The following is a 27,456-nucleotide window of genomic DNA, read 5'->3' on the forward strand; positions in this document are numbered from 1 at the left end:
TGCTGCTGCTGTTCGTCGTCGTTGGTGTTGATCCGGAGGCATCATTAGTCGTTGCCTATTTCGCGTGGAATATGTCATCTGCACCTCCCAAGGTCGATCCCACCGTCATCCCTAATGTCGTACAATACGATCAGTTCGCGAGGGAATGGCAGCAGATACTCAATCAGGACAACTTTGATGGTTTCCGCATTGAGGCTGGCAAGACTGTGACGAAGAACATGCAGGCCAACCACTCTCTTTTCTTGGGCACATCTCTGAGCCCGAACCAGTACCTCTATCAGTTTGGTCCGACGTATGCTACGGATGATGGGCGCACTGTTATGGTGGGCAGGCTGGGGATGGACGGCGGTGTTAACGCTCGGCTGATGAAGAAACTTTTCAAGGGCACTGATTTGAAGATCAACGCCAACTCGAACCTCCACGACCCTCAGAGGAACATGTACGAGTTCACTGTGGATCAGCAAGGGGAGGATTGGGCAGCTAGTGCTAAGCTGGCCTATCAGGGGACCTGGATATCCAATGTCAGCTTTGCCCAAGAGGTCACCAACAACCTCTCGTTGGGTGGAGAGCTGACTCATGTCGCAGTTAATGGTGTGTCTATTGGAGGCTTGGGAGCTCGTTATGTATGGGGCCCTAACTACTTGAGCTTCGCCTTGGGCCGACAACCTGATTTCAAACAGGGGCCGCAGGCTAATGTACACTCTGCTAAGATGCAGTATGTGCGTAAGGTGTCTGACAGGCTGGCGATTGGTAGTGAGTTCGAGTATAGTCAACCTGAGCAGGAGAGTCAGCTGCGTCTGGGCTATGAGTACACCTTTCGTCACGCTAGAGTTCAGGGCTTGTTGGACACCTGTGGAAAGGTCTCGTGCTTCGTCCAGGACTTCATGGGCTTTGGCATCAGCGGTATGGTAGATTTTGTGAAGGGCGACTATCGATTCGGTTTCATGATGCATATGGTGCCCCAGCCGGAAGATGCAGCAGCGGCTGGTGGGGCTCCTACTTCTGCGTGAGCAGGACAGATGGTTGGCTTGATGGGAATCTTATCTTAGCTGTTGTTGTTGTTGGTGATTGCTGTTACTACTGATGCTGCCACGCCTTTTATGCTAACATTACAGCTCTTCAGTCATCGTCCGTTGGAAGTTTCAGAACAAGTCGTAGTACTGGTAGTAACAACACACTGCTCTTTATATGGTAGAAGCCCATAATGCTATTGCGTTGAGTGTTGTATAGTGGTCAGTGGAGGGCGGGGATGAGGGCGCTCCAGCCGAATGAAAGGCCGATCGATTCGGTACTGCCGATGACACGGGGATCAGCGGGTTCGGGAATTGTGGATGAAAATCACCTATATGGCTAAGTGTGTCGAGGGCCTTGTGATGGTTGTACGAAGGGATGTATTGGATCGATCTAGATGGCCAATAACCCTCCAGGGACCCCATCGCAGCACGGAGCACGTTGCCGCCCAACTGACGTCTGTGACCTGTTGTTGGACCATATAAGGCAGGTAGTGTTGAGGTGGTGGTGGTGGTGAAGGGTTACTGATGGGAAACTATCGTGCTGGGAGGAGGAACTTTTTAACGCGTTTTTCTCAGAATTTTCACGCTTATGAAGCAGCGGGGAGAGGCCAACATGTAGGGTTCAGTGGAACGGGGGGGTTTGAGAGTGGCTATGGGCGGACCAGGTCCGGCAGTTGGCGACCGAAGCCAGCAACTTGAAGCAGCAGCTGCTGGCGCATGCCCTGCAGCCTATGATGTCTCAACAGCGGGTGCTGACATTAATGCAGAACACTAAGGCCATCTTGGGCGAGAATGTGGGTGGGGTGTCTATGGTGGTGGTGGATGGCACTGTTGTAGGCATACCATGAAACGCTACAGCGAGCAGTGTCGATGATTGCTACGGGCCCAGTGCAGCAGAATGCAGCAGCAGCAGGGGCCCAGCCTCAGAATAGCAGTATCATGCAGGCGTATCTGAGGGCCCAGGCTCAGAGTAGAGGAGGGAATGCACAGATGACAGGGGCCACTCAGGTGATTCGTATTGTATATATTCTTTCGTTTGTGGACTTGTTTACTCACAGAATTCATCGGCAGTGGCGGCTGCTGCGGCGGCGATAATGCGACAAGGTGGTTGGATAGGCATCGGGTAGTGTGTTTGTATTGTGGAGTGTTAGGCCATCAGAATAGCGGCCAGGCTGCCACCCCAAATCTACAGGGGCCTGCTCAGAATCGATTGCCAATCAACAATGCCCAGTTTATCCAACAGCTCAGGGCTCTACAACAGCAGCAACAACAACAACAGCAGCAGCGGGTAGGGGCTACACTGCTCAGTAGTAATAGTCTTATATCGGGTTCACGTGCAGGCTGGACAACAGAGTAATATGCCGCAGCCATCGACAGGGCAGCAAGCGGGTACTGGATCGGGGGTTAGCAGTCAGTTGGCCAACACCCTACAAGATCAGATCAATCGGGTAGTACTCGGCCGGGGTGGGGGCCACCCTGTGTGGTATGGCTGTCCGTGGTGATTCTCGGCGATATGCCCATTAATCTCTGTGGATGGGCTCATATTGGGTGTTCAGATCCTCTCGCCAAGGCCGAGCCCAATGGGGTCACCGTCCTCAGCAGCAGGCAGTGAGCCTGTAAAGAGGCCCCGTGTTGAAGCCTCAGCATCGCTAACACCATCACGTCCCACTGGCAATCTCCTCTTGCCACCTTCCGCCTCCCCGACCACTGGTGTGTCGCCGCAGCGGCCCACTACGCCGCAGACCCATGGGACGCCCTCCCCTGTGGGTGGTGGAGAAGTGGGGGGTGCGACGGGGGATGCCCTGGATGCATTGGAACAGCTCATCATGCAACAGCAGCAAGCCCCGACTGCTCCTATGTAAGTACGGATGTTTTTGGGTATTTTATATAGCTTTCATGTCATCAGAGCATCTCCCTCTGCGTCACCGCTTTCTATGGGCGTAATGCCTCCCAATGCTAGCCCCGGATGGGATGCTGGCTCGCCATCGGCTGTAATAGTATTGACTCGATCACTCCGACCAACTACCCCTCAGAGTCCATCGCCCCTCTCGCTGGCATCGACACCGCAGATCGACATTGAGAGTGTTCGAAGAGCCCATAAGGAGCAGATGGTAGTAGTAGTAGTAGCCTCAAGGCAGTGGTATAGTAGTCACCATCAGTTACTGAGGATCAGTCACCGTGTCCAACGACGTGGTGTGGCGCTGGCCAGTGAGGAGGTGCTAACGGCATTGGGAGAGGTCATGGAGCACTGGGCTGAGGTGGCACAGCAGATGCTGCATCGGATAAGCAAACACAGGTTGGACCTAGGCGAGAGACGTATGTCCATGTTTGTTATCTAGGGCGGAACTGTACCCATCGCAGATCGCAAAGCATCTTTCCCAGAGTAGAGATACGTCCACCGAGGAGTGGTATCGGCGGAAAAAGGTATGGGCGCTTATGGACTCTCGAGATGGTTGAGTGTTCGCTCTACCATCGTAGGAGCAAGCCGCTTACATGGGCGCACTATGCAAGGCAGTGGTAGAGCATCGAGAGCGGGCTACTCAGGAGGCGGCAGAGGCCCGGGCGAACCGGACAGGGACAGGCCAGGGAGCCAAGTCTCGAGCGGCAGCAGCGGCGGCCTCTCGAGCGGCCGGAGGGAGTCTACCGTCCCCGGAAGAAATGCGGCAGCAGGAGATGGAGCAACAACAAGCTATGCAGGATCGATTAGTAAGTTGTTCGGTGGTATAACTATGGGCGGTGTTATGTCCACTAGGGTTGTTACCGCACGGGAAGATGGGGGGTCTATAGTTTAAATGCTTCTACACCTATATCGTTCGATTATGTGTAGCTCACTCTATGAGAAATCGCTTTGACAAAGACCGTATATGGTTTGCGGTGTAGGTGACGGGGGCTAACAGGTCGTTGGTAAATGCTGAGAGGATGCTGTCGACGGAGAATCAGCGGAAGCAGATCGTTGCTGAGGCTCTGGAACAACACGTAGGGTTCTTTTGGGTAGTCGGGACGACGACCCATGGTAATCAGGTGACTAGCATACAGGATGTGCGGAAGGTAGGATTGAGGGATCTGATGACGTTATTGAAGATGCCTCCTCCCAATGGCCATAGCACTTGGATACACGGAGTTCCGGTAGGTGCCACGTTCCCGTTGCATCAACTACAGTGTTGGGATACATCCTCGCTTTGTTCACCTGAGCTCGGGAGTTTTCTAACTGACTAGACAAGTTTACATACGATTTCGGGTAGAAGTGTGATGAAATTTTCCAAAATTTTCTCAGAATTTTCAGACTGTCAGCGACATATGTAGTTAATCATATGCATATTTTCCAACACCGACGAACTATGTAACTCCTATTGCTGCGGTGTGATAGAACCTACAAGGGTAGGGTCAGGCCTAGGATGAGTCATTGCTCTGTCCCTATAGGTTAGCAATTCACTTTGTCAGATGCCGGAAGGTATGAGACAGCGGATGCTGGTGGAGATATCCCAAGGGGCCTACTCGAGGGAATATAACGTGAGGAATGAGCAGCGGTCCTCGGGAGGAGCTCGCGGCTGAGTGGTGAATGGTTTCTCAAGACTTCTCGTAGTGCTTGCGTGTTCCTCTGTCACTGCTTGTCGACCGTTGTCACTTGATTGTTGCATTGGTTCAAATGACGGCTGCGGCCACAGGGGTTTATAGTGGCGTCTGCCAGTGTCAACGCCTTGGTGCGGTGTTGTGTGTGCTGGTCCTGCATCTCGTGATAGCAGGCTGCCTCATACTGTCTGTACCGGACTTGCGGGATTTCGGTGAGTTATGGTATGTCTGCAATATTCGTACAAGAGACTCAGGTTCGTACAAGGGTAAGATATCCATTGCTCTGATGGTATCAGCCCTACTCCTGTACCTACGGGCCTCCCTGTGCGACCCTGGCTTCTTGCGCCCGGACTACCGTCCGTTGCCTAGCGACTTTGAGGGCTCGGATGGTGTTGATCTTGAGATGGGAGCGATGGTGAATGAAGAATCAGTGTATGCCGGGTGGGGAAGGGCCGTGGTATCTTCCGTAGTGCGTGATTTGTCCATAGCGGCGGCTGGGCTCGTTATGGCAACGCGGTGCGGTATGGGCCTTCTTAGCACAGGAAGGTGTGGGAGATTGTCGATGCATTTTTAGGATGGGCAAGCCAGCATCCGGTCCATCGAAGGAATCTTCGTCATCGGAGGCACGTCAGCGAACGCCCGATACGGACTCGGGGCATTCGGATGGCGAGCTTAGTGAGCCGGTGCCCAGGCAGTTTGGAATACCACTACGCTACTGCAAAAAGTGGGAGATCATGTGAAGGGGTTTTGTTGGACTTGTTCAGTGGTTCAGATGCGACGCGTGGCAGCCTTTGAGATGCAAGCACTGTGCTGATTGCAATCGGTGTGTGAGGACCCATGACCATCACTGCATATGGTTGGGTACTTGTGTAGGGGAGAAGAACCGAGTATGGTTTTACTGGTACTTTACTCATTAGCAGCTTACAAGGGTAGTTGCTCTTTATGATGGCAGGTACCTATGGGCTCAATGGGCTGAGCTGTTGTGGTACTTCGTGGCTGGTGTGAGGAGAGCTCTACAGTTCCCTACAGAGCTACAAGACACTAGCTTTGCTCAGATGTTTGGAGTAGGGCGAGCTCATAGGCTTATTGATATTACACCAATCCTTGCGTTATCCCTATTGCCGCCGCTTCGACTTGAACGCATGGGTTTTCTCTCTTATTACGGATCATCTGAACCTCTTTCTTGGCAGCTGTGTGCACCCTGTAGGTGCTTGTGCTGGCCGATCTGATGGCGTTTCTATTCCTGGTCATGCTCACTTGTCTAGTCTGCTATCACACATATCTAGCCTGCAGAGGAGTCACCACATGGGAGGATATATCTTGGTAAGGATGAGTGCTCATTGGGCCATCCCTTTCCCCTACAAGTCTTGTTACACTGTAGGTATCGGATATCGTATTTGAAGCGGATAAGGCCGAGTGACGGTACTCCCTTCTCGCGGTCATTAGCAGTGAATCTCGCAGCATACTGCTGTCCACCATCGGGTAGGTCCAGTGGGGCCTGGAGTTCCGGAATACCGTGTCACAGGTTGCTGCTGGAATCCGTGCCTGAGAAGGGTGGAGAGAAAGGCGTCTGAGCTAGTAGTGTACGCCCCTGGCGGGGAGGCTCTGTGGAAGGCAGGCACCCCGACTTACCCGTGCATCTGCTCGGATCGGGTTTGCGGTTGCTGTATCGAATAAGCATCATCAATTGTCCCTTCGCGCGCCTTGACCATTAGAGTAAATAGTGACACTCTGGACATTCCTTTCCCCCGAGAGTTTGTAAACTTATGTTGTGGTTATCATTGGAACTATACGCTACCATTTCACCCCATTATACAGTGCCTCGTACGGGAGTGTGACAGAGAGTCGGCTTCCCTGAGGTACATTGAGTTTCTGTACAGTCGCGATGGCATTCGTTTCGAGTTCATCAATCACCGGAGTTGGGTGGTTAGATGCCTTCTTTGGGACGTACGTCGTAGATGAATCTTTGGATGAAGCCGGGTCGTGTAGGCGTATTAGGTACGGTGATGCCCCCTCGTTATTATGATATACAGCAAAGCATGTAAGGCTCTCGATGGTCTGTGCAATAGACTTGTTATAATGCTGTGTGTCAATGTAGTCAAGGATGAGTATAGGGTGGAAGTGTGTGCGCGGCGGCTTTAGGTTGCCGATGTAGATCGAATATGTCATCTTCTACTGTTCTGGATGAAAAATAGCCGCCCTGAGGTCAAAATAGACTATATGACTCAGAATATCTACCTGGCTCGAAAAGCCCTCGTGATTTCGTAATTGGAAATTGTAGCCTTTCTGGCGACCAGTCACGAGCCCATTCTTGTCCAGCAGTAGATCTTAATCCTTATGTAGAGACGAAAACCCCTCGATACGCTGGTCTGACTAATATCTGGTGGATGGGTTGAATAAGTTGTGGTGTGTTGATCTCTACCGCAATCAGTGTGGGATAATATGCACATGGTCAACTACATATGTTGGTAAAAATATGAGATTTTGAGGAAATTTTGAGGTTTTTTCTGTTGGTTTCTGTACACTTTTACCTGAGTTTGTATGTAAAAATTTATAGTTAGTGAGGAAACTCTGGAAATCAGACACGTATTCCGATACTGACTGCGATATGCAGAGGCCACCGCAATAGGAGCTGTCGTTGTGACAGTAGAAACCGTGCTTTCGGCTGGGAGTCGCTATTATGGATGCAGGCTAGCCTTGAGTTCTTCGATCCATACAATGGAAGAACTATCAACTGTAGTAGACCAGGTCGAGAAGCTCACCAAGCTGGCGGCTCAGCCATGTGCAAGTGTCGAAGTACTTACGAGGAAAAATTTCTAGCTGTGGATTCATTGAGCCTCTAGGTGTCGTACACGAGAGCACTACAACGCATCAGAAGCCTCCGAGATGAAGTCGTTCATCTTGAGAGAGTTACCTACCTCGAGAAGTGCTGCGTAGGTTGGGATTAGCCTTGACTGATTTACTCGTGGGATGGTATTGCTCATTGCATTGGTGTTCGCGTTTTTCGCGCGTATTCATCCCTGTTGTTCCCAGGAGTGTGACGAGCTGGCCGAGGCGGTGAGGTCCCGCCAGAAGGATCTCGAGGAGGCATTTTCCCAAGCGAGGGAGAACCAATTCAATCTTTGGAATACGAATCCTAGCGAGGAAGCCCCGCTGGAGAATACAGAGAAGTAGGAATCACATCGATGTACCTAAACAGCCAGTGTTGGTCTTTATAGGAGAGAAACAGAAGCCTTAGAGAACATGACGTCATCAGCAGGGTCTGCACACCCCCCCTGCCATCAAAGCACCGAGTCTCTGGAGATCAAATGCCAAGCGTTTAAGGATGCCCTCGGCTTGTCTCTTGAGGTGGGTGCTTCGGTCTTCTGTGTATCCATGCGGGCGGTCGAAAATCCGTTGTGTTTCCATCACTAAGATGGACACAGTGAATCCAGTGAGTCTTCCTCTTGGAGGCGTGCGCAATCCTGATCCTTTTTCACTGCTTTAGTGTGGGCAACATTCGCTTGTGAGGTCCCTCGGGTGCGTGTCTGTTCCATCATCTGTTCAGTAGTGATGGAATAGTAAGTCATGATGCATGAGTCCGTGCATGGTTAGAGTAGCAATATATTACACGATATCATGTCGATATCATGGGTGAATGCTTGGTGTCTATGGCAGTTCATCGGACCATCTGTGGCAAGGGTCCGCTTGGATGGTGTAGACGGTTGCGATGACCCTCTGGTATTTGTCCTGGCTCGGGATGGGAAGACCAACAAGTACTCGATACCCAGTTGCACGCCTCGGGTGAGCGGATGCATCCTAAATTGCTATTCTATATATTAATAATAATATAAGTATAACCCCAGGTTACGCTGCTTGACAAACTTGTGGCGAATCTTAACTGCCGGATGCCGCCATGCACGACTCTGGGAGGCTTCTTGGTGACTGTAAGGGAGAAGTACCGAGCGATGTATGGCAAGAGATGATGATGGCTTAGCATAGCATGCTGAATTCAACGGCTTCAATAGCACTACATTTCCAATGGTCAACTGAGAGTGATGTTGAGTATCTCTATACGGCCTTCTCTGACTCGTATCAGTGGCGGAGTTAAATTAATCGAAGCATGTTCTCCGTCACCCCGAATGAAGTCATCGAGCTGGAGCCGACCACCCCACCTCCGGCAAGCCAGCGACGGAGTCCCAGCAGTCAACGGAGTATTACCAATGCGCGCCCGCTTCCTGAATCCACGATCGAGAGTAGGTTGCCTTTGCTCTTTTGTGGAGGAGCATCTCATGCGGTTCAGGTTTCTTCTACAGTCCGAGTAATCTCAAGGCGTCGATGGGCAAGTCAGACATGGAGAGTATGGAGCCCCCAACGAAGCGCCGGACGATACCATTCTGGATGCAGGAGGACCGAGGAAAGGATGCAGCACCGTGGAAGAAGCAGCGTCGGGTAACGGTATGTTGGTGCTGACCCTCCACCAATGGCCTTTCTCTCGTAGACTAGAGGCCCGGCTGTATTCGAGGAGGAGGGCGAGTTGTCTGACCAGCAACGTTATGTGTTCGATCTGGTAGTTAAACATAAGAGGAGCATATTCTTCACTGGTGAGGGGTCGGATACGTCTTCTTGTAGTGGAGTGCGTTGAAGCAGGTAGCGCTGGTACAGGAAAAACCAGAACCCTCCGAGAAGTCATTAAAGCTCTGCCACAGAAGTCTACCTTCATAACGGGTGAGAATACCCTCCTCCTTGAATCATCACTGTACTGTTCTCAGCCCTCACGGGTATAGCGTCTACGCTGCTGGACAGAAGGGCTACTACCTTGCACAGCTTCGCAGGAATCGGTCTCGCGTAGGTGATTCGATGGTTGCTTGTGATCTTATTTTGCATGCAGACGCGGGACCAAGCATGATCTGGTGAGGTTCGTGAGGAAGAATGGCAAGGCTGTCCAGAACTGGCAAGACTGTAAAGTGCTGATCATCGATGAGGTCTCCATGATGAGCGCGGATCTCTTCAACAAGCTGGATTATGTCGCGAAAGAGATCCGCTCCGAGCGTACGAAACCCTTCGGAGGAATTCAACTCGTACTGGTCGGCGACTTTTACCAAGTACGTTTGGTCTGCGCATGTTGTGCTACTCATCGCTGAGTAGTTGCCGCCAGTCTTCAAAAATCGGCAGAGTGATGCCAATCTTGAGCAAGGCCTCAAGTGCTACGAGTCACCAGAGTGGGACAGAGTCATCGAGATGAACGTCCGTCTCACACAGGTGTACGTGCAGTGATTCTGCATAGGGTGAGTGTGACGCATGGGTAGGTATCGTACCAAAGACAAGGCGTTGAAGGATATGCTGGATGAGATACGCGACAACAACCTCTCTCAGCGGTCTATGAACTTGCTCAAGAGGCTACAGAGAGAAATCACTACCCCCAGCGGAGTAGGGCTTGAATGACGCTCGTTGTGGATGGTGGTATGTAGGTAAGGCCGACGATACTGTACCCGATGAACGAACAGGTTGACCGCAAGAATGCTGAGGAGATGAGTCGGCTCACTGGCGAGAGTGAAACGTGAGTTTCTGCTTGCCATTACGACTCCTCTATGCATGTGCGCGGGAGATGACAGATCCAGTCTGGCTCGGATCAGGTACGAGGCTGAGGACTCGGGCCATCCTGAGGACCTCCAATATATGGATCGCTATACGCTCTTCCCTCGCAAGCTCACTCTGAAGATCGGCGCCCAAGTGGGTTAAAGCGAGGCCCTCGGCCCGAGGCTATCCCTCTTTCGAGAGCTTCATTGCTATCAGGTTATGCTGCTGAAGAATCAAAATGGTGACACGGGCACACGGCTGGTGAATGGATCGCAGGGGAAGGTCGTGGGATTCGTCTCAGCGTCTGGAGGTCTCTCCCCTGGTTCTGAAGGTGCGTGCTCTCACTGATGGTTCGATGCTGGGTTCGATGAATGATTGCGGTTCCGCCTCAGATGACCCCGAGAAGGAATGGCGAGAGTCTCCTTCTCCGCGGCTGCCGATGGTGAGCTTAGTGGTGAGGAAGGGGAGTGGACAGGGTTGTTGCTATGATAGGTGCAGTTCTCTCACATGGGGGAGATTGTCGAGCAAGTTATAGGCTTTGAGAACTTTGAGCTGGAGACGAAGAACAGGAAAATGAAGAGGAAACAGATACCTCTGAAGCTTTCGTGGGCTATGACCATCCACAAGGTAGGGACTTCCTAGTCCGTGATGGTAAGTCCACGTACCCTCTGATCCCTCCTAGGCCCAGGGCATGTCCATCGACTGCGTACAAGTGGACATCAGCCGAGTGTTTGCTGAGGGCCAGGCGTAAGGGAAGGGAGAGTACTTCGAGGACTTCCGCGTTGGTAGGTATGTTGCGCTGAGTCGAGCGCGGTCGATCGAAGGCTTGCAAGTGTTGAGTTTCGATGCACGCCGTTTCGGCTGCTCTCCTGAGGTCGTTCAATTCTATAAGACTCATGTTAGAGACGCCCCGTTGGTCTATAGTAGTGGTGGGGACACTACCGCAGCGGTAGGGTCGTCGAAGGATTCCAATGAGAGCGCTGCCAACCGAGCGTCAGTGGCTTCCAACTCTAGCCAGGTTGGGGTTCCGGGAAAATGGAACAAAAAAAGGGATCTCAAGAAGCGAGGGATTTAATAATTTGCATTCAGAACTTTCCAGTGAAATTGTGTTGCTTTGCTTGAATCATGTTTCCCCGACGCGACTGGGAAGCAGGGCTTCGGGGAGAGGGATACGTGAGTGGGTTGGTTGTCCACTATATAGCGACATGAGTACGATATTCCCGACGAGCGATAGCGTGTCTTGTCAAATTCAACCAAGAGTCGCGGCAACATACTAGAGATATATGCCATCGTATTACCGCAGAGTTGAGCGCATTCAAGGCATGCGGTCTGGCTTCTCGTTCGTGTCGTTTCAGGGGTTGACAGTCCAGGGTTGTAGATGCTTGTATCTATTGCTCATCTCTGAGGAACTTTCTTTCATTGGACTATGTTGTCCTCCGGCGGGGTGGAATAGAGAAATGATGAGAGCGGACGCGGAAGAGCAGGTGAGGTTTCTCCAGCCATGATCTCAGCAAACTCGTATAGTAAAATCTCCGTATATCTCTTGTTTCAAGATCTTGGAAGAACGGGTACTACCTACTCCCCACTATTGCTAGGGAGTGAGTAGTACCATGGCCATTGCTAGGGATTGCAATGGTAGTCCTCATGGCCATTCTGACTCAGAATGACATCGCGGGTAATTTCTAAGGATGACTCTCTCCCATTTATAGATGCATTGCTTTCCTAGTCCACTCAAATAAATGACGCATCCGAAGCTATTTGGATAGTTTGTTGGGTTTCCCCGACAGCGATGCTGATTCTACAGCTTGTGGTACCATGGAAGTATCGACCAGCGCTCACATTTGAGCTTTAATTCATAAAGGTCGGACCTTTGATCGGCTGATAGAGATCGACCGTTAAGCGGGAATTCATCTCCTGAATTCTTTCTGGGGAGCGTGTGCAACTCATACTAGGGGCAGTGCTGACGAAGTGGGCTGTGGATCTTCTCTGCCCCCACTCTTTCCGATCGTAGATTTAACGAGGTTAGATATCATCGGATTATGACTGAGATATCTTCGTATGGATATCATCGGATCATGGCCTCCTACGCGTATATAGTCGCGAGTTGAAAGCCACTCAGCCGTCTTTCTTAATTGAGGATTCCACGTCACTGTCATGAAAAGTCGTGTAAGGGGACTTTCGTATGACACACGCTAAGCGTCAAGGCGAGATTTTTTTGGAGATTTTTTTTGAGATTCAAGACGGTTCTCTCGCATCTCGGACACGACGCTCATCACGGAGCCATCAGAGCATGCTAGTGAGATATTCCCCGGTGTGAGTCGGGGGATTGAGACTGTTCAGTGACTGCGGCTCACTCATAGAGATATCTTTATAGGATTGTCGGCGACAATTTGTCGCAACAGGCTTTGCTGAGCAAGGTGTCAGTTGGTGTCGGTGATCTTTTCACCTGGCTCTCACTAAGAAACCTTCAGTCATCTCCTTCAACTGCGAGAAGCGCGGGGACGCGACGTATCCTCCACGAAAAGTTGGCCTGAAAACGTTGTGGCTGCCCACCATACCCGATTGCAATTACTAGCCATCTATGTGGGATAGTTCCTTGCCTTGCCTTGCGTTGTCTCTGTTGTGATCCATGTCGTGAACTTGACAGTGTAAGACTGTACCTCCAGCATGAGGTTACGCAGTGCGTAATACGCACTGTAGGCGTGCGCTACAGGCTGAGTAAAAATTCGTGTACTCATTGCAGAAAATATGCGGTAGAGTTCACGGAGTAAAATGAGCTGTCTGGAAATCTCACGCTCAGATTGGCTAGGAGGGCAGCATCGTGCTGCCAGCACGCCTGCTAGTCTTCGCATGGATATTGAACAGAGTGGGGATCGTAAGAACCAAAGTCATCTCTTTGGCCAATTTTCCAGTTGAATTATCGGACATATCATCCATTCGTCAGATATATGACCTACTTCTTGCGAAGTTCGGTATCCACTCTTCGGTATCCACTCGCAGCACTACTCTTCGCTCCTTTCTTGCTTGCTATCACACACTTTTGACAGGTTACACAGTGTGATACGGGGAAAAGACTCTGCAATGGCAGATTGCATTACCAGAACGCTTTCAATGAACCGTGAGCCGGCGTCGAAGCTGAGCGTTTACTCTGACTCATCTTTGTCATCGTCGGTTACTCCTGCAATACTGTCTCCTCATTCGGCTCTGTTTCTTTCGTCCTTTCTCTTGCGAGTTGAGGGGATACCATATTCTACTGAGTTGTTTCTCTAGTCCGCAGAGCAGTGAGTCTGATTCATACCTCGCTCGAATGCAGTCTACCTCACCACTCAGCCATCAACTACTCCCTGTACCTGGCGGCCATCGCAAGTCTTCCCGCTTGCAGCCTCTAGTCCCGAAGATTCTACTGGGAATACTTTTTGTGGCTGCTATTGCCATCGTGGGCATATGGTCCTATCTTGGCGATCATGGTAGGATGAGTTCCTCGGAGGCTAGATCTACCTCACGGCAATCAAATCATATCCATTACATCGTCCGGGTGTGATGAGATGGTCGCGCGGAACTACCGTCTATAATTGCCTATACATTAATCTGGCCTCTTCTCAGGCACAAGGTTAGAAGGTCAACTGCTCCGAGCAGGAGATCCTACTGAAATGAATTCCGCTGCTTCTCTTCTGGCTGGAGAGTACTCAGCCCGACTGAATTATGCCGGCTCCCATCTGCTTATCAAGAAGCCCACTATATGTGATTCGACTGTCAACCAATGGAGTGGGTACTTCGTCGTTAATGCGACGGCGGACCGAAAGTGAGAGTCATCGCTTAGTCATTCTATCTGCGACAGGCTTGCTGTGTGTCAACTCTTGCTCTCAGATACTTCTTTTGGTTTTTTGAATCTAGAAAGGCACCAGTCAACGACTCCCCCACAACGCTTTGGCTCAGTGGTGGCCCGGGTGCAAGCTCCATTCTGGGGCTGCTGATGGAAAATGGGCCCTGCCGTCTACTGTCCGACGGCATCACTACAGAATATAACCCTTACTCATGGAATGAAGTATCGAATATGATATGGCTCGACCAACCGGCTGGCACTGGTTACTCGATGGGCGAACATGAGCATAACCTCGCCGAAGTACGGGACGATCTCTACAACTTCCTGCAGGCCTTCTTCCATCATTTCCCGAAATTCAACAAGAACTTCCACTTAGCTGGAGAGTCCTTCGCCGGGCACTATATACCGGTCATTGCCGATAAGATAATACAAGAGAATAAGAGAATGCTTGATGGTAGCAGGTTCATAGGGCCTGCCCTTTGAAGATGTAGCTGCCACCTCTATATATAATCGCTTTATCATCAGGTGCGGCATCAAATTCGGAGCAGCCCATCGACTTACGCGGTATATCGATTGGTAATGGAGACACGGACACACCACATTCAGCACCGTACTTGGCAGAAATGGTGGATAGCAAGTCAACTGCAAGTCGATGATAATTTGGTGTAGGCGTTGAAGTCTGGGGCTGTGAATGAGAGCATCTACCACCAAATGCTTGCATCGGTACCAACAACTACTGAGCTCATGTTGAGGTGCGCTGAGATTTCGGAGAAGGTGCGTTGGATGTGCCGAGAAGAATTCACACTGTCATATGTTCCGTGTAGTCGAAGCAGCCTGTAAGCCTGTCGAATATGCCCAAGACTTGCTGGGACGCTAATATGCAATACATAATGAACTTCATGATCCCAGTCCAGTCTACTGGTCGGAATGTGTAAGCAATTGAGGAAATTGGATGACTGAGAACTTCATCCGAATATGAGTCCTCAGTTGATGGCTTTCTGGGATACCAGATAAATCAGTGCGGGCTGGCATACTACTTTTCAGATACGACTTGCGCCTCAACGGCACATACAACTTCAGTCGGTACGCCAAGTTCCTCAACAATGACTCCATTATGAGGACACTCGGCGCTGCCCAGAAATGGACCCCGATTAACCTAGGAGTAAGGCAACTCGTTCTTGGTATTCCCACAGAAGCAAAAGTTGAGGTTGAGGACTTTTTGAGGTCATCTGCGAGTGTGTGATATACTCATCAGTTGGAGACCTTCAAACTTTTTCTCACAACGCAAAACGATCACAAGGTTTCATTGAGGCGTATTCGATTTCGGAAGGCCTGTGTGGAACTCATAGCTTGAGAAACCTTCTCCCATCATGTCATGATTCAGGTCACTATCGACTTGTACTTCGACGATGCGTATCGGATGTACAATCCTCAAGTCGAGCGCATTTTGGATGCGGGTATCAAAGTATTGATTTATGCGGGGGATAAGGACTATCTCTGCAATTGGATAGTGAATGATGCGTGGACGAAGAGATTGCAGTGGAGTGGAGCCCAGGAATTCCGTGATGAGGACTTCGAGCCATATCAACCTTGTAAGCAGTGGTTCAGAAGGGTGCATCGCTAGGTTTTACTCTAGCGTACGCCGATAGGGATGGCTTGCTCAATGAGGTAGCAGAATCTGTGTTCGCCTGTCAGATACTGGAGAGGTTGTTGGTGAAATACGTCGTGCGCGGAATCTTGCTTTCATTCGTGTCTTCAATGCAGGGCATATGGTGCCTCATGATCAGCCCAAGAACAGCTTGATGATGATAGAGGAGTTTCTGACTGGAAAGTTGTTTAATCACGCCTAGGCCAAATTTGTTCGTCCAGAAGGGATTGAGTTGCAGTCGTCACTTTCGAATAAGAATGCATGAAGACAGATTTGCTTGGAGCAGGGCTCATTGGAATTCATCCTCGTGACTTATGGAGCGAGATCATTATGCACTGGAGCGAGTAAGCGGTTCTACATATGTGATTCTAGTAACATGAGTGTCAGCATCAATGGGGCTGGAGATCATATGATATATCTCCTGTAGCTCAAAGTATCATTCATGTTGACACCGCTAGTGGGAAGGTTGACGAAAAAGTCGTCGTTTTCGGTGGTACGCAATTTTCCATCATAATCTGTTTTGTCTGTTAGAGTAATAGGACTCCGTCCACGTATGTATTGCTCTTCACCCTGTCGTTCGATTTTGAGCGGGAGACCGCCCGATGTGCTTACCGTCCCTGCATACCTTCCGTGAAATCTCGCGCAGCTGTTGCAAACACTATCGTCCTGCAAACCACCATGAGTTTCGTGGAATGAATCATGCATTTTTAGTGGAATGGTTCGCTGCCTTACGCGGTTCCTAGATCCGTATCCATTCTGGTGAGAAGTTGGTCTTAGTTATCGAGGATCGCCTCACCACGAGTCGAACGCCCAGTTCCGACTTGGGCCATAGGTCCTATTCGACTACCAGGGCTCTCCTCTGTCCTGATGACACGACATTCTTGTAACAGTGACTGTTACAAGAATTTCATGTCATCAGGAGAGTTAAAAAAAATACGTTAAAAAAACTGTTAAACAGTCTCATGAAAGACACTTCAAAAATACGGTAATGTGGTTCATGTGTCACACATCTGCCATATTGACCAACACGAACAAAGCAGGAGTTAATTTAGCAAGCGAAACATCTCGCAAGCAATCAAATACTATCGTGCACATATCATCGGCCCGCGCTACTCATCGTCCAGCTTAGGAGCCAGGAAGTAACGGACGAAGCCTTTCTCGGGAGAGTCCGCCACACAGTAATCAATCTGAATATCAATTAAACCAGTTTAAACGACATCATCCCGCTTTACCATGAGGGGAGCTTCCGCTGAGAGGCGGAGTGTAACATCATCACTGAGTGCACAAGCTTTATTAGTGAACAAGAGGAGGTAACGAAGAGAGAAGCACAAATTGTCCACCGCCTCTTTGCAGTGAGTGATCTGCATAGGAAAGGAGACAACTAGGACGTCTCGGTTCCCATACCTCGACATCGTGCTCCAACTTGATGGAAGATGACTTCACATGACCGTCGCCTGAAACGCATTCAGAGTGTGCGAGATCTACATCATTTACCGATCTCTAGATCACTCACATTTCATCGAGAATTTCACCGAGTTCTTATCACAGTCGATCCTCAAATTTTCACCGCCACAGTCCTTCAAGTCGCGGCAGATCTTCGCGAACTGAGAGCATTTCATTTTGATCTCGCAGGAGTATCTAACGACCGAGTTACACACAGATGGATCGGCTTCGTCACATCAGAGAACTCACTCGCAGTCAGGCACGCCAAGCTGTTCGTTTTCAATATCCATCAAGTTCATATCACACTCCACGGCTCGACCCTCCCCAGCGGAAGTGATAGTGACCGTGTCGCAATCCTAAACAGGTGGATGACAGTAGCAGTGTAGAGGATAGGGTACCTCCTCTTTCTTCAAAGACAATGAGTCGTCGTCACGGCACAGCTTGAGCAGCTTGGTGAGGGCCTCGAAGTTGATGCCAACACAACTCCTAAATGGAGAGAGGCTCACACGACGTGTGAGCGAAGGACATCCGTACTCTCTGTCGCATCTGAACTCGTCGAAGGCGCTCTCCTTCAGTTCCATCTGGACCAGGGCGACATGGGTGGTGTCCATAGTCTGAACCCGGATACCTGATATGAGCAATATAACGCGGTAGTACAAAGAGAATGCTTACCTTCATCGCTCAAGTCGAAGTTGCCCTCTTTAACGATGTCGAGGACAGCAGCGACGACCTTCTTGAAGAGAACAGCTTGCTCAAGCTTGCACTCGAACATGGTTCAACGAGAGAACGACTGCAATCTAGTGCGCGACTTGGTACCGTACGGGACCCGTGAAATTGCGTTTTTCGTTGAGATCGCGTTCGCCCAGCTGATCGATATCGAATACTGCTTGTTGATGAGATCGAACCAGGGGTCTCCGGCACGAAAAACGTGTACTCTATCCACGCGGTCAAATGAACGAAGGCAATTCGACTTCGAGAATTGCTTCGCTTTTTTGGGCGTTTTGATCGATTTGAACTAGCGGCTCATCGACGTGGGAGTTCAAGGTAGTCATCTTCCATCATGGCTGACGTTGAACAGCAATTAGAAGCCGAGCATTTCGACTTCGGTAAGAAGAAGAAGAAGTCCAGTAAGGAGAAGAAGGTTAAGAAGGAAAAGAAATCCAAGAGCTCTCATGAGGGCGAGGTAAATCATCTTCTTCTGGTTCCCGTTTCATTGTCGATGATTCCCTTTGGAATCTATAACGAGATCATCTCGTGTCTTATGTGTGTCGTTTATTAGGATGCTTCATTCGAAAGAGGAGTGGTCTATCCCTATGAGCAACTCCTGGCTCGTGTTCACGAGATGATTAACGAGAAGAACCCTGCTCTCGGTGGTAGCAAGAGGGCGATGAGGCTGCCTCCTCCGAAGATCGAGCGAGTCGGTTCCAAGCGTGTATCGTTCGTCAACTTCGGCGAGATCTGCATCAGAATGAACCGGTCTAAGGAGCACGTTCTGCAGTTCTTCCTCTCCGAGTTGGGCACTACTGGTTCTCTTGCTGGCGACGGTCAGCTGGTCTTGAAGGGACGGTATATGGCTAAGCACATTGAATCTTTATTGCGGAAATACTTGAGTGCTTATGTTACCTGTCCGATGTGCAAGTCACTGAACACTGAGTTCGTGCGTGATCCTGCCACTCGTCTCTACGCTATGAAATGTAACAACTGTGGTGCATCCCGAACGGTGCACGCTATTAAGTCCGGTTTCCATGCGACCACTCGCGCTGACCGAAAGGCCGCGAAGCTCGCTAAGTAGTAGTCGACCACTACTGCGATTCTATCTATTGTAATCTCTCTGTTTGGTAAACGGCACGGAAAGCACGGCTTTGGGGAATCTTTCGAGCACTGCGTCTCTTTACCCCAGGGAAAGTCCTCGTGCGAGTAGTAGAAAGTACTGCCAGTAGACTGGTTACCCTTGGTCATGCCACTCTTGTGTGACTGGGGTTGTTGCAGCAGCAAAGTTATGCCGTGGGTTGTGCTTCAGCACGACTAACAGAATGAGGCTTACTCTTCCGCTGTCGTTCATACCTCTACAGATTGGTTACAGTAGATATGGAGACCTCTGTAGAATTTGCACATTTTTTCTCGACCGTCTGTGGTTTGAGTTGTTCAGTCACAGTTGATCAGGCCATACCTCGTTGATATTCGTTGCTGAATGTTTCATGGTTGAGAGGGCCATGGGGGAGACTTGAAAATTGTGGAGAAAGAGAAGGGTTATCTTGCGGCTTAAATCTCGAGAATTGTATGATAATGTTATCAGCCTCTTGGTCCAGGAGTACTGGGGAGAGTAAAAATCAAAACATGGAAGGAATAACTTTACGACAACGGAGAATAGGAAAGAGTCAGGAACTGCATGTACCACTATTTTGACAGTCGATGTAACCAAAATGAATAGTATTTTCAACGGAACGCAATACCTCGCGGAATTGAGAGTGTAATTTACACAACCATGCACTATTTCACTCATGAACTGACATTTCTATATCTCCCTCTTTGACGACATCCATCCGAACTGAGGGCAGCCCATACTTCTCATGGAGGGCTCCATACACTGATACATAATCGTATGCATCTCGAAGAGTGCGGGCAGACGGACTCAACGCCGTGATGATGTATGTCACTGGTCTCACAATCAAGAAAGGATCACGCCACATCAGCATCAATGACGCTGCGCCAATCAAGAACAACCCGCGGTGTGGATCACAAGGCGCTAGTCCAGGCTCAACAGTAGCAATAGGGGCTAGTCGATAGTTCATGATGGCCGTGACATTCCAGGGGAGTTCACCCAAGATGAATGTCGTCGCGATGATACCGATGCATGGTAGAATTATGGAGGCCGACGAGAAGCCTCCGTTTATGCGTCGCGTAAGCACAATAGAGAATACGAGGACCATCAGTGCTATCTGACCTGCGACTGCATCCACAGCAGCTGAGATGACAGCGAGCAACATTGCAGCCGTGAAAACAGCGCTGGTTGCAAACAGCCCTTTCAAGCATGCTGTTGTATCTCTCTCTGGCAGTAGTATCGCGCGAAGCTCCACAGTAATACGGAAGAGCCGATTTGCTAGGTAAACGTAGATGGCTGTTGTAAGAAGGAGATTACAAAGCGGATAGTCGGGCAATAACACTAAAGTTTTCTTAGCATTCTCAGTGAGCCATATGTGGTGTTGCAGTAGGTAGGTCTCCAGAGTGACTTTTCCCATTTTGGCGAGAGGCTCGAGGTAGTGCGAACGCAGCCTGAGGGGGAGCTGAGAGCACAGCAAGTGACATCGTTGTCTCACCATGGCGTTATATTCCTGATATAGATGAACGTGAGGAGTGGTATCATGAAATAATAGGGATGGGAGTGATTGTAGTCAGACTTCTGCTGAGCGTGGATTTGGGCGAACCACTGATAGCTCAGTATTCCCATAACGGCGAGAACAGCTAGTTTCACGAGCCACTCTCGCGTTGGTGGCAGCTTCTCCACCATTTCCATCCACTTAGTAGTAGACGGGTAACTGTAAGCAAAAATCATCCCCAAGTAGGCAGACCAATGATCCAGACCGGTCCTGAAGTGCCACTCGTAGAGCACTCCTGCCTTGGCGCCCTGAAGGGCAGTGGAGGGCAAGATGGGCCCAAAGACAACATCGAACCAGGAATGGTCAACATCCCATATGAGATAGATGGCCAGCCCCAACGCTGTCAATTTCACTTTCATCAACCAACGATGATAGTTGGCGGATCTGAAGGCCCCCATAGTGACATAGGTGAGCAGGAAGTAAAAGGTATGCAACGGTACAATATAGTAGAGGATGTACGTAGTGTTGAGGGCCAAGCACAGGAGGACAGCGGACATATTCAGGCGCCATAGCATCGACACTAGTCTACCCAAACTGTAGTCGTTCTGAGTGTAGAAGTAACTGAAGTTGCCGAAACCAGTCATCCACACGTAGGCGCTGACGAAGACTCGTATCATGTTGTAGACATCAGTGGCGTGGAAGTAGTGGTAGGCGAGGAAGAGGAACTGCAACCATCCCTTCAGCTCTTCCGAGTTGTTGCGGCCGAACACCACCAATTTGGCTTCTTCAGGACGCCTCTCAGTCTTCCCCCATGACAAGCAATGGAGGATGAACACAGCGAATAGAAACCAGAATATGTCCCGGGAGTATTCCCTCAGCCCATGAGGGTACACAGGGGCCCACTCACATGCAAAGGCATAGAGTAGTATGGCACCTAGCTGAGTGCTTCTCAATAAGAGTTGTTTCCACGAGTCCATCGAGCCGTTGAATGATGACGTCAATCTGTCATCAGATTGCTTCGATGCCTCGCCGTCGCTGATTCTGGTGCTAATGGGAAGGTACTTGGGATTCCCGGTCCATGCGGTTATCTTAGCAAAGATATCACCTCCATGAAGACCCAGGCAAACCAACGCGCTAATGCCAAATACGAAGACACTAGCGAGCGTTGTCGTCGGCAGGAGGGCTGAGAGACTCAAGTCTTCTGGGTCGCTGGGCATTGACACCGCCGAAATCTGCTACCTGGGGACTTGGAAATCTCTGGAAAGATGGTATGACAACGCGAAAAAGTCGAGCCGCTACGTAGAGACATCATCGTGCCTTTGAGAGCTCATCGTTGAAGAGCAGTGCGGGTATGAGCTAATCTGAGTCAAAATCGAAGCTCACTTTGGGCACATATCCTAATACATGCTCCTACAACCACAGCGCCTCAAGAGCACGAAGTCATAAATGCTAGTCTCCCTATTTCGATATCAATTGACAACAACACTACATGCAACTAGAGATTGAAACAGGTCCGAAACATGGTGAACCACAGCATGCTACAGTTTCTCTACTTGCCCGCAACAACAGCAGCATCACCTGCCTTGGCAGCCTCCAACGTCGTCTGCTGACACATCTCGAAGAACGAGACGCCCCTACAGGCAAACACTGCTCTGTGAAAGCAGAAGAGAGAGGGGTTACTTAGCAAGCATCTGCTGGGCTCGTCGGAACTCTTGTCGAAGCCGTGTATGCTGATTGGGTAGAACCTTCACGGGGTTCCTCCAGCCGCGTTCATACGGAAGGACCAACTTACATTAGCAACGTCCTTGCCGACCTCGAAGGGATTGTCTACGAAGAGGTATACACCCGCACTAGGAGAGGCGACTTTAGGCTGGGCGCCTGTCGCTGCCACCACATCTCTTATGGCGATATTGCCAAACTTATACATATACCTTAGAACAGCGCAGGGATAGGGGGGCAGCAATGGACGGCTTACCCGTAGTATCGGAAGAATTCATGCAAGAGGAAGCCCACACTCTCAGTGTTACGACCACCGTTCTCCTTGCATTGGTAGTCCAAGTCCTCAGCTATCATTTTCGGATCAGTCGCGAAACTGCTCAAGATAGCACTCAAGGCCAATACGGTCACTCTTCCTACCGGCAGTCGACCCCCTGGACATAGAGAGGAGGCATGTTGTGCTGTAGTGCCAAGTCCTGTAAACTGGGCAACACAGGAGCTGGTCGTCTCTGCAGGAAGTGTATCATCATTAGTATCAAGGAGAAGGACGACAAAGTGCCCCTTGACCTATCGTTGATACCACGCGCCTTACACCAGTACCTGCTTCCCATACGTGGCGCTCACCGATACTTGAACTGATCGTACTTGACGGCAATCCCTAGGGGCCTCAAACGAGGGTCTATCTCCATGTAAGCACCGATGAGCCTGGAGTTCACTACCGCTAGAGTGTTGTTGACAGAAATGTCGGTTGCGAGCATCGAACCCGGGACCTTCGGCGCCCAATGAATGATAGGTATCCGGGCAGAGAATCTCGGCTCGACGAAATGAGTGGTTACTCTTGCAAGGGATGCTACCAACACCCAGGCGTGGCTTCGACACACCCAGGCCGCGACTCACTAGCAAGCTTCCGGAGAAGCACTATCTGCTCGGCCCTGGTCTGGTGCCCTGGTACCTGACCCAAGCCGCCCTTCGGGGGAGCGGTGGCCCCGGGAGCTCACTTGTATGCAGACATCCACATCAGAATGGGGCGTCCAGAAACCATTGATGGCCGACCCAAAGGCGTGGACCCTAATATCGCCATCTACCATTTTGGAAACCGTCGTTTGCAAGGCCGCAAGAAAGCTGACCATGGACTTTGTGATGGGACTATCGCTGGTACGCCCACCTGTCCCTAGCCTTGTGCTCCTCGTCACTCGGTCGCACCTCAGCCTCCAGAGCGTCTATTTCCGTTGTTAATTTGACCATCCTTGGGTCTTCGCTCCCCATGATCTACGAGAGCTCCCATGTACGACGACCCGCACGTTCTCAGTACCTTCCCCACTGTCCTAGCAGTAGCAAACATGGAAAGATGTGCATCCCCCTTGTGTATGGTGGCCCGTATCCCTGTGGCCTGCCTCTGTACCGTGAGCCCCTCCTCCGTGTCGGTGGGGAGAGTCCACGGCAAGGGTTCCTCCGGCCCCCCTATGCGACGAGGAGTAGCGCTAGCAGCCGTAGAGAGCAGCCGAACGATACCCCTCACAGCACCGAGATTGGATGATGCCAACATACGCAACACAGTATCTGCCACCCGCAAAGTTACAAATTGTCAAGAGGCGCGGTATCGTTGAGGAAATGCAAGATTCCCCAAGACGAGCAAGTCTGATCGGTCAGGCCGTAGATGGCCGGATGAAAATTTCACCGATTTCGGCTTTTCGAAATGCAGAGCTTCACTGTCGCCTGCGAAATGGGCGCCTCTAACTAGCGATGGGCTGTACCGTGAGCCTCTCTGAGTTGGTGTGCTCAAGCAGGGATCACACACAGCTCGCTAGGAGACTAATTTTCTAGTACACATATGAGAGCACTCGAAAGCTTCACGCGGCCTGGTGTAGGGGGATGTTGCAGATCTGGGGTACCTAGGCGTTTTGTTTGGTCCGATCATCGGAACCTGGACACGGGTCATTTATGCGCACCGTTGTGTTAAAAAAGTAATCACCGAGTTACCCCAGGAGAGTGGTTTCTGGTATGAATGGCGTCTTGATCGGGACACGGCCGTCAACTGCATGCCGGAGGGGCCTTCTAGCTTCCCAGGCCGGCCCCTACCGTACCTTTTTCAACTCCAAATGGGTCCGGAGGATTGAGCGGCTCACAGCACCGTCCAGGTAGGCCCTTTCAACTGCCGTAGCCAGCAAACTCGCGGCCCATAGGCGACCGCCGCCTCCAGTGATACCCGAGAAGGAGGTCCCACCGGCAGTAGACCCATCGGTGACTCCTGTCAACCCAGTACTGGGGAGCAAAAGGCCAGGTGAGCCGTGGGCCTCTGGGGCGGGGACCTATTCCGTGTCTCTACAGGCATTTGTGCATTCAAGATAGGATGCATGGGCCTCTGGGATGAGTGGGGACAGAAGCATGCTGTCACCGTCTGCAAGGTTACATTGGTCATCACTCGGGGAACTGTACTCAGCGATCAGGTTCACAACTCCCATGTAATGCGGCAGAAAACCATAGCTCGGAACGGCTATGAGGCCCTCCAAGTTGGAACCGGTTGGCGCACCCTCGGGCTGTAGGGCCACCTCTGGTCGGCCCCGCGACCTACTCTCATCCTTCTAGGCACGAACGTCGTCGTATAGGGTGTTGCATTAGGGCTGGCGTTGAGCCCAAGCATCACATAGAAGAGTTCAGGGTCAGCAGTGACTGCATGCTACCCGTGGGCCACGAGTTTTCAGTACGCCATTTCGTACCTGGCCAAAGAGTGTAGCTCGTCGGGGATCTTCCGGCCTCCCTTATCGAGCTGCCCTTAGGTTCGTTAGTGGATGGAGTAGAGGGAAGGGCTGGCAGGGAGTTGTCACCCGGTGGCGGTTCGCTGGTGAGGGGCCGATCAGGTGTGCTGTGGGTATTCACTTGGTCGTGTAGGGCAGCAGGTGCACAAGGCAACAGGGGGCATGCGAATGCCGGGCTCTATCAGTAGAGGCATGTCGTCATCTAAGGTGGACAAGTACAAAAAGCAACCGGGCCATATGGGACCTGATCCGAGGTAGTAGCAGTCTGTGGTCTGGTAGAGGCACTTGCTGCTGTCCCTAGGGTCACTAACTGTACTGTATTCCGCATAGAGTCTACGAGGAACCTCATATTTCTCAAAGGGGCTGTGCCTGGTAAGTAGGAGCCCAGGAGATGGCCTGTGGACCTGCCTTGCAGGGTCGGCGGGGCATCCTATAAAGATCTTCGACGGGCGCGGTATCACCTGGTATCGAAACACATACATTAAAGCTCCGTAGGATCCCTCATTTGCGGTCGATTAGGGCGATTCTTTGATTCTAGGACACCGACGTTCATACCAAAACCTGGTCTGGAGTACCCCGTCACAGTTCAAATGCCGGCTACCTCTGAGGACCCCTTCCTCTACCCTGAGCGGCCCCGGTATGACCCTCGGAAATAATACCTGTTCACCATGTTGTCTTTGGGAGTGTTTCCGATGCACCAGAGACTAGTGTTGGTTGCCTACGTGAATGACACCGAGCTTCTACGACCGGCATCGATGCTTCCTCCAGTTTTGTGATAATGTCATATATTCTGAAGACAATCGAAGATTTCGTCAACGCTCATCCGGTTAGCTGTACATCAGAGAAGGCCCATGAGCTCCTATCGCAGGAGGGGGTCAATCTGGGAACAATTGGTAAGAATGATTTTGGGGGTAATCATTGGAGTTCCACCCGTGATATGAAAACACCAGTGATAAACATCTTTCACGACTACTGCAGGCCGCGAATATCGCGTTTTTCACCGAGTTTTACGCCATTTCACGTAAAACGGGTGAAGCTCCATTACTATATTCGTAGGTAACGCGGTCCTCCAGCCCGGAATTACGGCGGCCGAGGCCGACGCTGTGGTCCAGTGCCTAGAGATACTCCTACGTCACGAGGATCTGGCTAAGTCGGCCGTGGAGGAGTACTCCCCTCTGCTGCAAATGGCTGCTAGTGGCGACCAACGGTTCAGGGAAGTCGCCGCCTCCTGCTTTGCAACGGCTAAGTCGTCCATGGCCGACCCAAAGGTTGTCATAGCTCTGCTTAAGGACAAGGAGACTGGGATAGCTGAGAAGGCAGCAAGGGCCCTGGAGGGTATGGGCTCGAGAATTGAGGAGATACTCGATGCTGGCTTGAGCGATCTGGCGGGGCCTCCCACCGATGGAGTTGTGCTGTTGAGGGCCCAGTGTGTGCTCATAGAGATTGGCAAGCGGGACCAGAAGGCCTTCGAGGTTATTAGCAAGCAGGGATTGTATAAGAAGCTACTGGACGCCTTCTTTAGTGACGATCTCTTGCTGAAATTGGCTTCGGCGGAGGTCATACAGGATCTCGCGAGCTTCCCGGGTGGACGGCAGGTCCTAGTCGACTGTGGCACCTTTAGGGACTTTGAAAAGGAGTTGGAGGATGCGTTTGATGACAGTGTGGCAGTCGCTGTAGTAGCGGCTCTCAGTGGTCTATTGCAACGTGCGGGCCCTTCTGAAGAGGCTAACTATTTATTCAGAAGTGTTACCGCACCATTGCCACATACTATAAAGGAGTACCTATGCTCGGATGATGATACTAAGGTCCTCAACGGTCTGCAGGCGGTCATGCAGACGTGCCGGTTGAAGGTGTCCCAGGAGACTTTGCTCACGTCCCCTGATGTCCATGCCATGTTGATCGCTATCTTGAGGAAGTCCGACGAAAACGAAGTGGTGAAGTGTGCGTGTGACTGTTGGTCAGCGATAGCCTACTGCAAAGCTATGGCGTACATCCCTGATACTGTGTACCTAGCCACTGTGGGCCAGCTGCAGCGAAGAGCGCCCTTCCCGGATGCCCGAGCTCACATATGGAGGCTCATGGGCAATCTGACGGTATTTGATGCGAAACAGGCAGAGAGAGTTTTCCTCTCGAAGGGAAGCTACGTAGTAACGACCTTGCAGAACTTTGCCAGCGAGCTAGGTTATGATGCCAGAGTGGGTAAGCTGGGCTTCACTCGGGCCATCCTTGGGGCGGTACCAGGAGAGAGGATAGAAATGGCTGTGGGTGGTCCATGCTACTACGAGATGAAGGAGTTCGCTGCTAAGGGCCTCTCCTATGCTCCGCTTAAACAGGACCAAATTGCGGTCGATGACAACTTCGGTCAGTAAGGTTTCTATAAATACCCTATGTAGGTGTACAGTGTTGTGTAGTAGTTGATGGGAATACCCTGGGGGGCTCGTCAGCGACAGTGAGTGTTGGCGTGCTCGTGTTGGTTACCGTGGTCGATGTGGTTGAGGATGCGTTATAGGGAGTTTTGGCAATCATGTCAGTTTGCCTATTTTTCCATCAGAAATTGAGCAGTCAAATCAGTGGAGGCGCTGTATACTGCCTCTCATCACTGCGGCTATTA

The 27,456-nt window shown here is 50.9% G+C and overlaps 13 protein-coding genes across 13 annotated transcripts; 10 read left to right on the forward strand and 3 right to left on the reverse strand.

Annotated features, from left to right (window-relative positions):
* Positions 1–71: 71 nt before the first annotated feature.
* Pmar_PMAR005271 (conserved hypothetical protein) lies at positions 72–1,010 on the forward strand (the record flags this gene model as incomplete). The annotated part of the gene is made up of 1 exon (XM_002786519.1): positions 72–1,010. One exon carries the CDS (start codon positions 72–74, stop codon positions 1,008–1,010), a length of 939 nt encoding a protein of 312 aa, XP_002786565.1.
* Positions 1,011–1,405: 395 nt separating this feature from the next.
* Positions 1,406–4,565, forward strand: Pmar_PMAR005272 (hypothetical protein; the record flags this gene model as incomplete). Its single annotated transcript, XM_002786520.1, has 16 exons — positions 1,406–1,501; positions 1,590–1,628; positions 1,679–1,807; positions 1,851–2,021; positions 2,072–2,117; positions 2,165–2,301; positions 2,354–2,461; positions 2,570–2,871; positions 2,920–3,004; positions 3,047–3,124; positions 3,173–3,309; positions 3,353–3,437; positions 3,492–3,719; positions 3,894–3,989; positions 4,035–4,139; positions 4,455–4,565. The coding sequence occupies exons 1-16, from the start codon at positions 1,409–1,411 to the stop codon at positions 4,563–4,565; spliced, it is 1,950 nt and encodes a 649-aa protein (XP_002786566.1). The 5' UTR covers positions 1,406–1,408.
* A 304-nt stretch (positions 4,566–4,869) lies between these two features.
* Pmar_PMAR005273 (Palmitoyltransferase PFA3, putative) lies at positions 4,870–6,157 on the forward strand (the record flags this gene model as incomplete). The annotated part of the gene is made up of 6 exons (XM_002786521.1): positions 4,870–5,024; positions 5,158–5,307; positions 5,356–5,484; positions 5,536–5,647; positions 5,791–5,906; positions 6,109–6,157. The coding sequence occupies 6 exons, from the start codon at positions 4,870–4,872 to the stop codon at positions 6,155–6,157; spliced, it is 711 nt and encodes a 236-aa protein (XP_002786567.1).
* Positions 6,158–7,301: 1,144 nt separating this feature from the next.
* Pmar_PMAR005274 (hypothetical protein) lies at positions 7,302–7,757 on the forward strand (the record flags this gene model as incomplete). Its single annotated transcript, XM_002786522.1, has 3 exons — positions 7,302–7,379; positions 7,427–7,516; positions 7,617–7,757. The coding sequence occupies 3 exons, from the start codon at positions 7,302–7,304 to the stop codon at positions 7,755–7,757; spliced, it is 309 nt and encodes a 102-aa protein (XP_002786568.1).
* Positions 7,758–8,201: 444 nt separating this feature from the next.
* Pmar_PMAR005275 (hypothetical protein) lies at positions 8,202–8,548 on the forward strand (the record flags this gene model as incomplete). Its single annotated transcript, XM_002786523.1, has 2 exons — positions 8,202–8,366; positions 8,429–8,548. The coding sequence occupies 2 exons, from the start codon at positions 8,202–8,204 to the stop codon at positions 8,546–8,548; spliced, it is 285 nt and encodes a 94-aa protein (XP_002786569.1).
* A 111-nt stretch (positions 8,549–8,659) lies between these two features.
* Pmar_PMAR005276 (conserved hypothetical protein) lies at positions 8,660–11,240 on the forward strand. Its single transcript, XM_002786524.1, has 15 exons — positions 8,660–8,818; positions 8,866–9,014; positions 9,064–9,166; positions 9,213–9,290; positions 9,335–9,410; positions 9,454–9,667; positions 9,711–9,826; positions 9,872–9,992; positions 10,034–10,122; positions 10,199–10,295; positions 10,359–10,473; positions 10,535–10,584; positions 10,635–10,769; positions 10,825–10,889; positions 10,932–11,240. The coding sequence occupies exons 1-15, from the start codon at positions 8,686–8,688 to the stop codon at positions 11,215–11,217; spliced, it is 1,827 nt and encodes a 608-aa protein (XP_002786570.1). The 5' UTR covers positions 8,660–8,685; the 3' UTR covers positions 11,218–11,240.
* Positions 11,241–13,792: 2,552 nt separating this feature from the next.
* On the forward strand, positions 13,793–15,815 carry Pmar_PMAR005277 (Carboxypeptidase Y precursor, putative; the record flags this gene model as incomplete). The annotated part of the gene is made up of 8 exons (XM_002786525.1): positions 13,793–13,944; positions 14,010–14,419; positions 14,491–14,591; positions 14,635–14,739; positions 14,790–14,896; positions 15,010–15,127; positions 15,350–15,557; positions 15,661–15,815. 8 exons carry the CDS (start codon positions 13,793–13,795, stop codon positions 15,813–15,815), a joined length of 1,356 nt encoding a protein of 451 aa, XP_002786571.1.
* Positions 15,816–16,656: 841 nt separating this feature from the next.
* Positions 16,657–17,840, reverse strand: Pmar_PMAR005278 (proliferating cell nuclear antigen, putative). Its single transcript, XM_002786526.1, has 8 exons — positions 17,729–17,840; positions 17,591–17,684; positions 17,455–17,542; positions 17,306–17,412; positions 17,127–17,251; positions 17,018–17,067; positions 16,846–16,974; positions 16,657–16,800 (listed from the first exon to the last, which is right to left on the reverse strand). The coding sequence occupies exons 1-8, from the start codon at positions 17,826–17,828 to the stop codon at positions 16,723–16,725; spliced, it is 771 nt and encodes a 256-aa protein (XP_002786572.1). The 5' UTR covers positions 17,829–17,840; the 3' UTR covers positions 16,657–16,722.
* A 276-nt stretch (positions 17,841–18,116) lies between these two features.
* On the forward strand, positions 18,117–18,848 carry Pmar_PMAR005279 (translation initiation factor if-2 betam beta subunit ZnR, putative; the record flags this gene model as incomplete). Its single annotated transcript, XM_002786527.1, has 2 exons — positions 18,117–18,239; positions 18,336–18,848. 2 exons carry the CDS (start codon positions 18,117–18,119, stop codon positions 18,846–18,848), a joined length of 636 nt encoding a protein of 211 aa, XP_002786573.1.
* Positions 18,849–19,551: 703 nt separating this feature from the next.
* On the reverse strand, positions 19,552–21,590 carry Pmar_PMAR005280 (conserved hypothetical protein; the record flags this gene model as incomplete). Its single annotated transcript, XM_002786528.1, has 3 exons — positions 19,552–20,388; positions 20,529–20,592; positions 20,626–21,590. The coding sequence occupies 3 exons, from the start codon at positions 21,588–21,590 to the stop codon at positions 19,552–19,554; spliced, it is 1,866 nt and encodes a 621-aa protein (XP_002786574.1).
* Positions 21,591–21,906: 316 nt separating this feature from the next.
* On the reverse strand, positions 21,907–23,649 carry Pmar_PMAR005281 (caffeine-induced death protein 1, putative). Its single transcript, XM_002786529.1, has 10 exons — positions 23,402–23,649; positions 23,255–23,358; positions 23,088–23,211; positions 22,987–23,041; positions 22,735–22,939; positions 22,510–22,689; positions 22,349–22,465; positions 22,166–22,304; positions 22,054–22,118; positions 21,907–22,007 (listed from the first exon to the last, which is right to left on the reverse strand). The coding sequence occupies exons 1-10, from the start codon at positions 23,633–23,635 to the stop codon at positions 21,923–21,925; spliced, it is 1,308 nt and encodes a 435-aa protein (XP_002786575.1). The 5' UTR covers positions 23,636–23,649; the 3' UTR covers positions 21,907–21,922.
* Positions 23,650–24,090: 441 nt separating this feature from the next.
* Positions 24,091–25,501, forward strand: Pmar_PMAR005282 (conserved hypothetical protein; the record flags this gene model as incomplete). The annotated part of the gene is made up of 10 exons (XM_002786530.1): positions 24,091–24,227; positions 24,273–24,370; positions 24,418–24,494; positions 24,537–24,628; positions 24,676–24,819; positions 24,867–24,954; positions 24,996–25,099; positions 25,147–25,217; positions 25,261–25,336; positions 25,384–25,501. The coding sequence occupies 10 exons, from the start codon at positions 24,091–24,093 to the stop codon at positions 25,499–25,501; spliced, it is 1,005 nt and encodes a 334-aa protein (XP_002786576.1).
* A 122-nt stretch (positions 25,502–25,623) lies between these two features.
* On the forward strand, positions 25,624–27,214 carry Pmar_PMAR005283 (hypothetical protein; the record flags this gene model as incomplete). Its single annotated transcript, XM_002786531.1, has 2 exons — positions 25,624–25,738; positions 25,902–27,214. The coding sequence occupies 2 exons, from the start codon at positions 25,624–25,626 to the stop codon at positions 27,212–27,214; spliced, it is 1,428 nt and encodes a 475-aa protein (XP_002786577.1).
* Positions 27,215–27,456: the final 242 nt, after the last annotated feature.

This window comes from Perkinsus marinus, assembly GCF_000006405.1.
Source record: "Perkinsus marinus ATCC 50983 genomic scaffold scf_1104296931384, whole genome shotgun sequence".
In the NCBI taxonomy this organism is placed as follows: domain Eukaryota; phylum Perkinsozoa; order Perkinsida; family Perkinsidae; genus Perkinsus; species Perkinsus marinus.

Bases quoted from the DNA above. Each gene is read 5' to 3' on its own strand.
- Pmar_PMAR005276 (XM_002786524.1), top strand. From the start codon at position 8,686: ATGTTCTCCGTCACCCCGAATGAAGTCATCGAGCTGGAGCCGACCACC. The intron at 9,411-9,453 runs GTAGGTGATTCG...TTTTGCATGCAG, and splicing joins TTCGCAGGAATCGGTCTCGC to ACGCGGGACCAAGCATGATC. The intron at 10,296-10,358 runs GTGGGTTAAAGC...CATTGCTATCAG, and splicing joins CTCTGAAGATCGGCGCCCAA to GTTATGCTGCTGAAGAATCA.
- Pmar_PMAR005281 (XM_002786529.1), bottom strand. From the start codon at position 23,635: ATGTTGGCATCATCCAATCTCGGTGCTGTGAGGGGTATCGTTCGGCTG. The intron at 22,940-22,986 runs GTGAGTCGCGGC...GGGTGTTGGTAG, and splicing joins GCTTCTCCGGAAGCTTGCTA to CATCCCTTGCAAGAGTAACC. The intron at 22,008-22,053 runs GTAACCCCTCTC...GTTTGCCTGTAG, and splicing joins GCCCAGCAGATGCTTGCTAA to GGGCGTCTCGTTCTTCGAGA.
- Pmar_PMAR005278 (XM_002786526.1), bottom strand. From the start codon at position 17,828: ATGTTCGAGTGCAAGCTTGAGCAAGCTGTTCTCTTCAAGAAGGTCGTC. The intron at 17,685-17,728 runs GTAAGCATTCTC...TGCTCATATCAG, and splicing joins CTTCGACTTGAGCGATGAAG to GTATCCGGGTTCAGACTATG. The intron at 17,252-17,305 runs GTGAGTTCTCTG...CTCGGTCGTTAG, and splicing joins CTTGGCGTGCCTGACTGCGA to ATACTCCTGCGAGATCAAAA.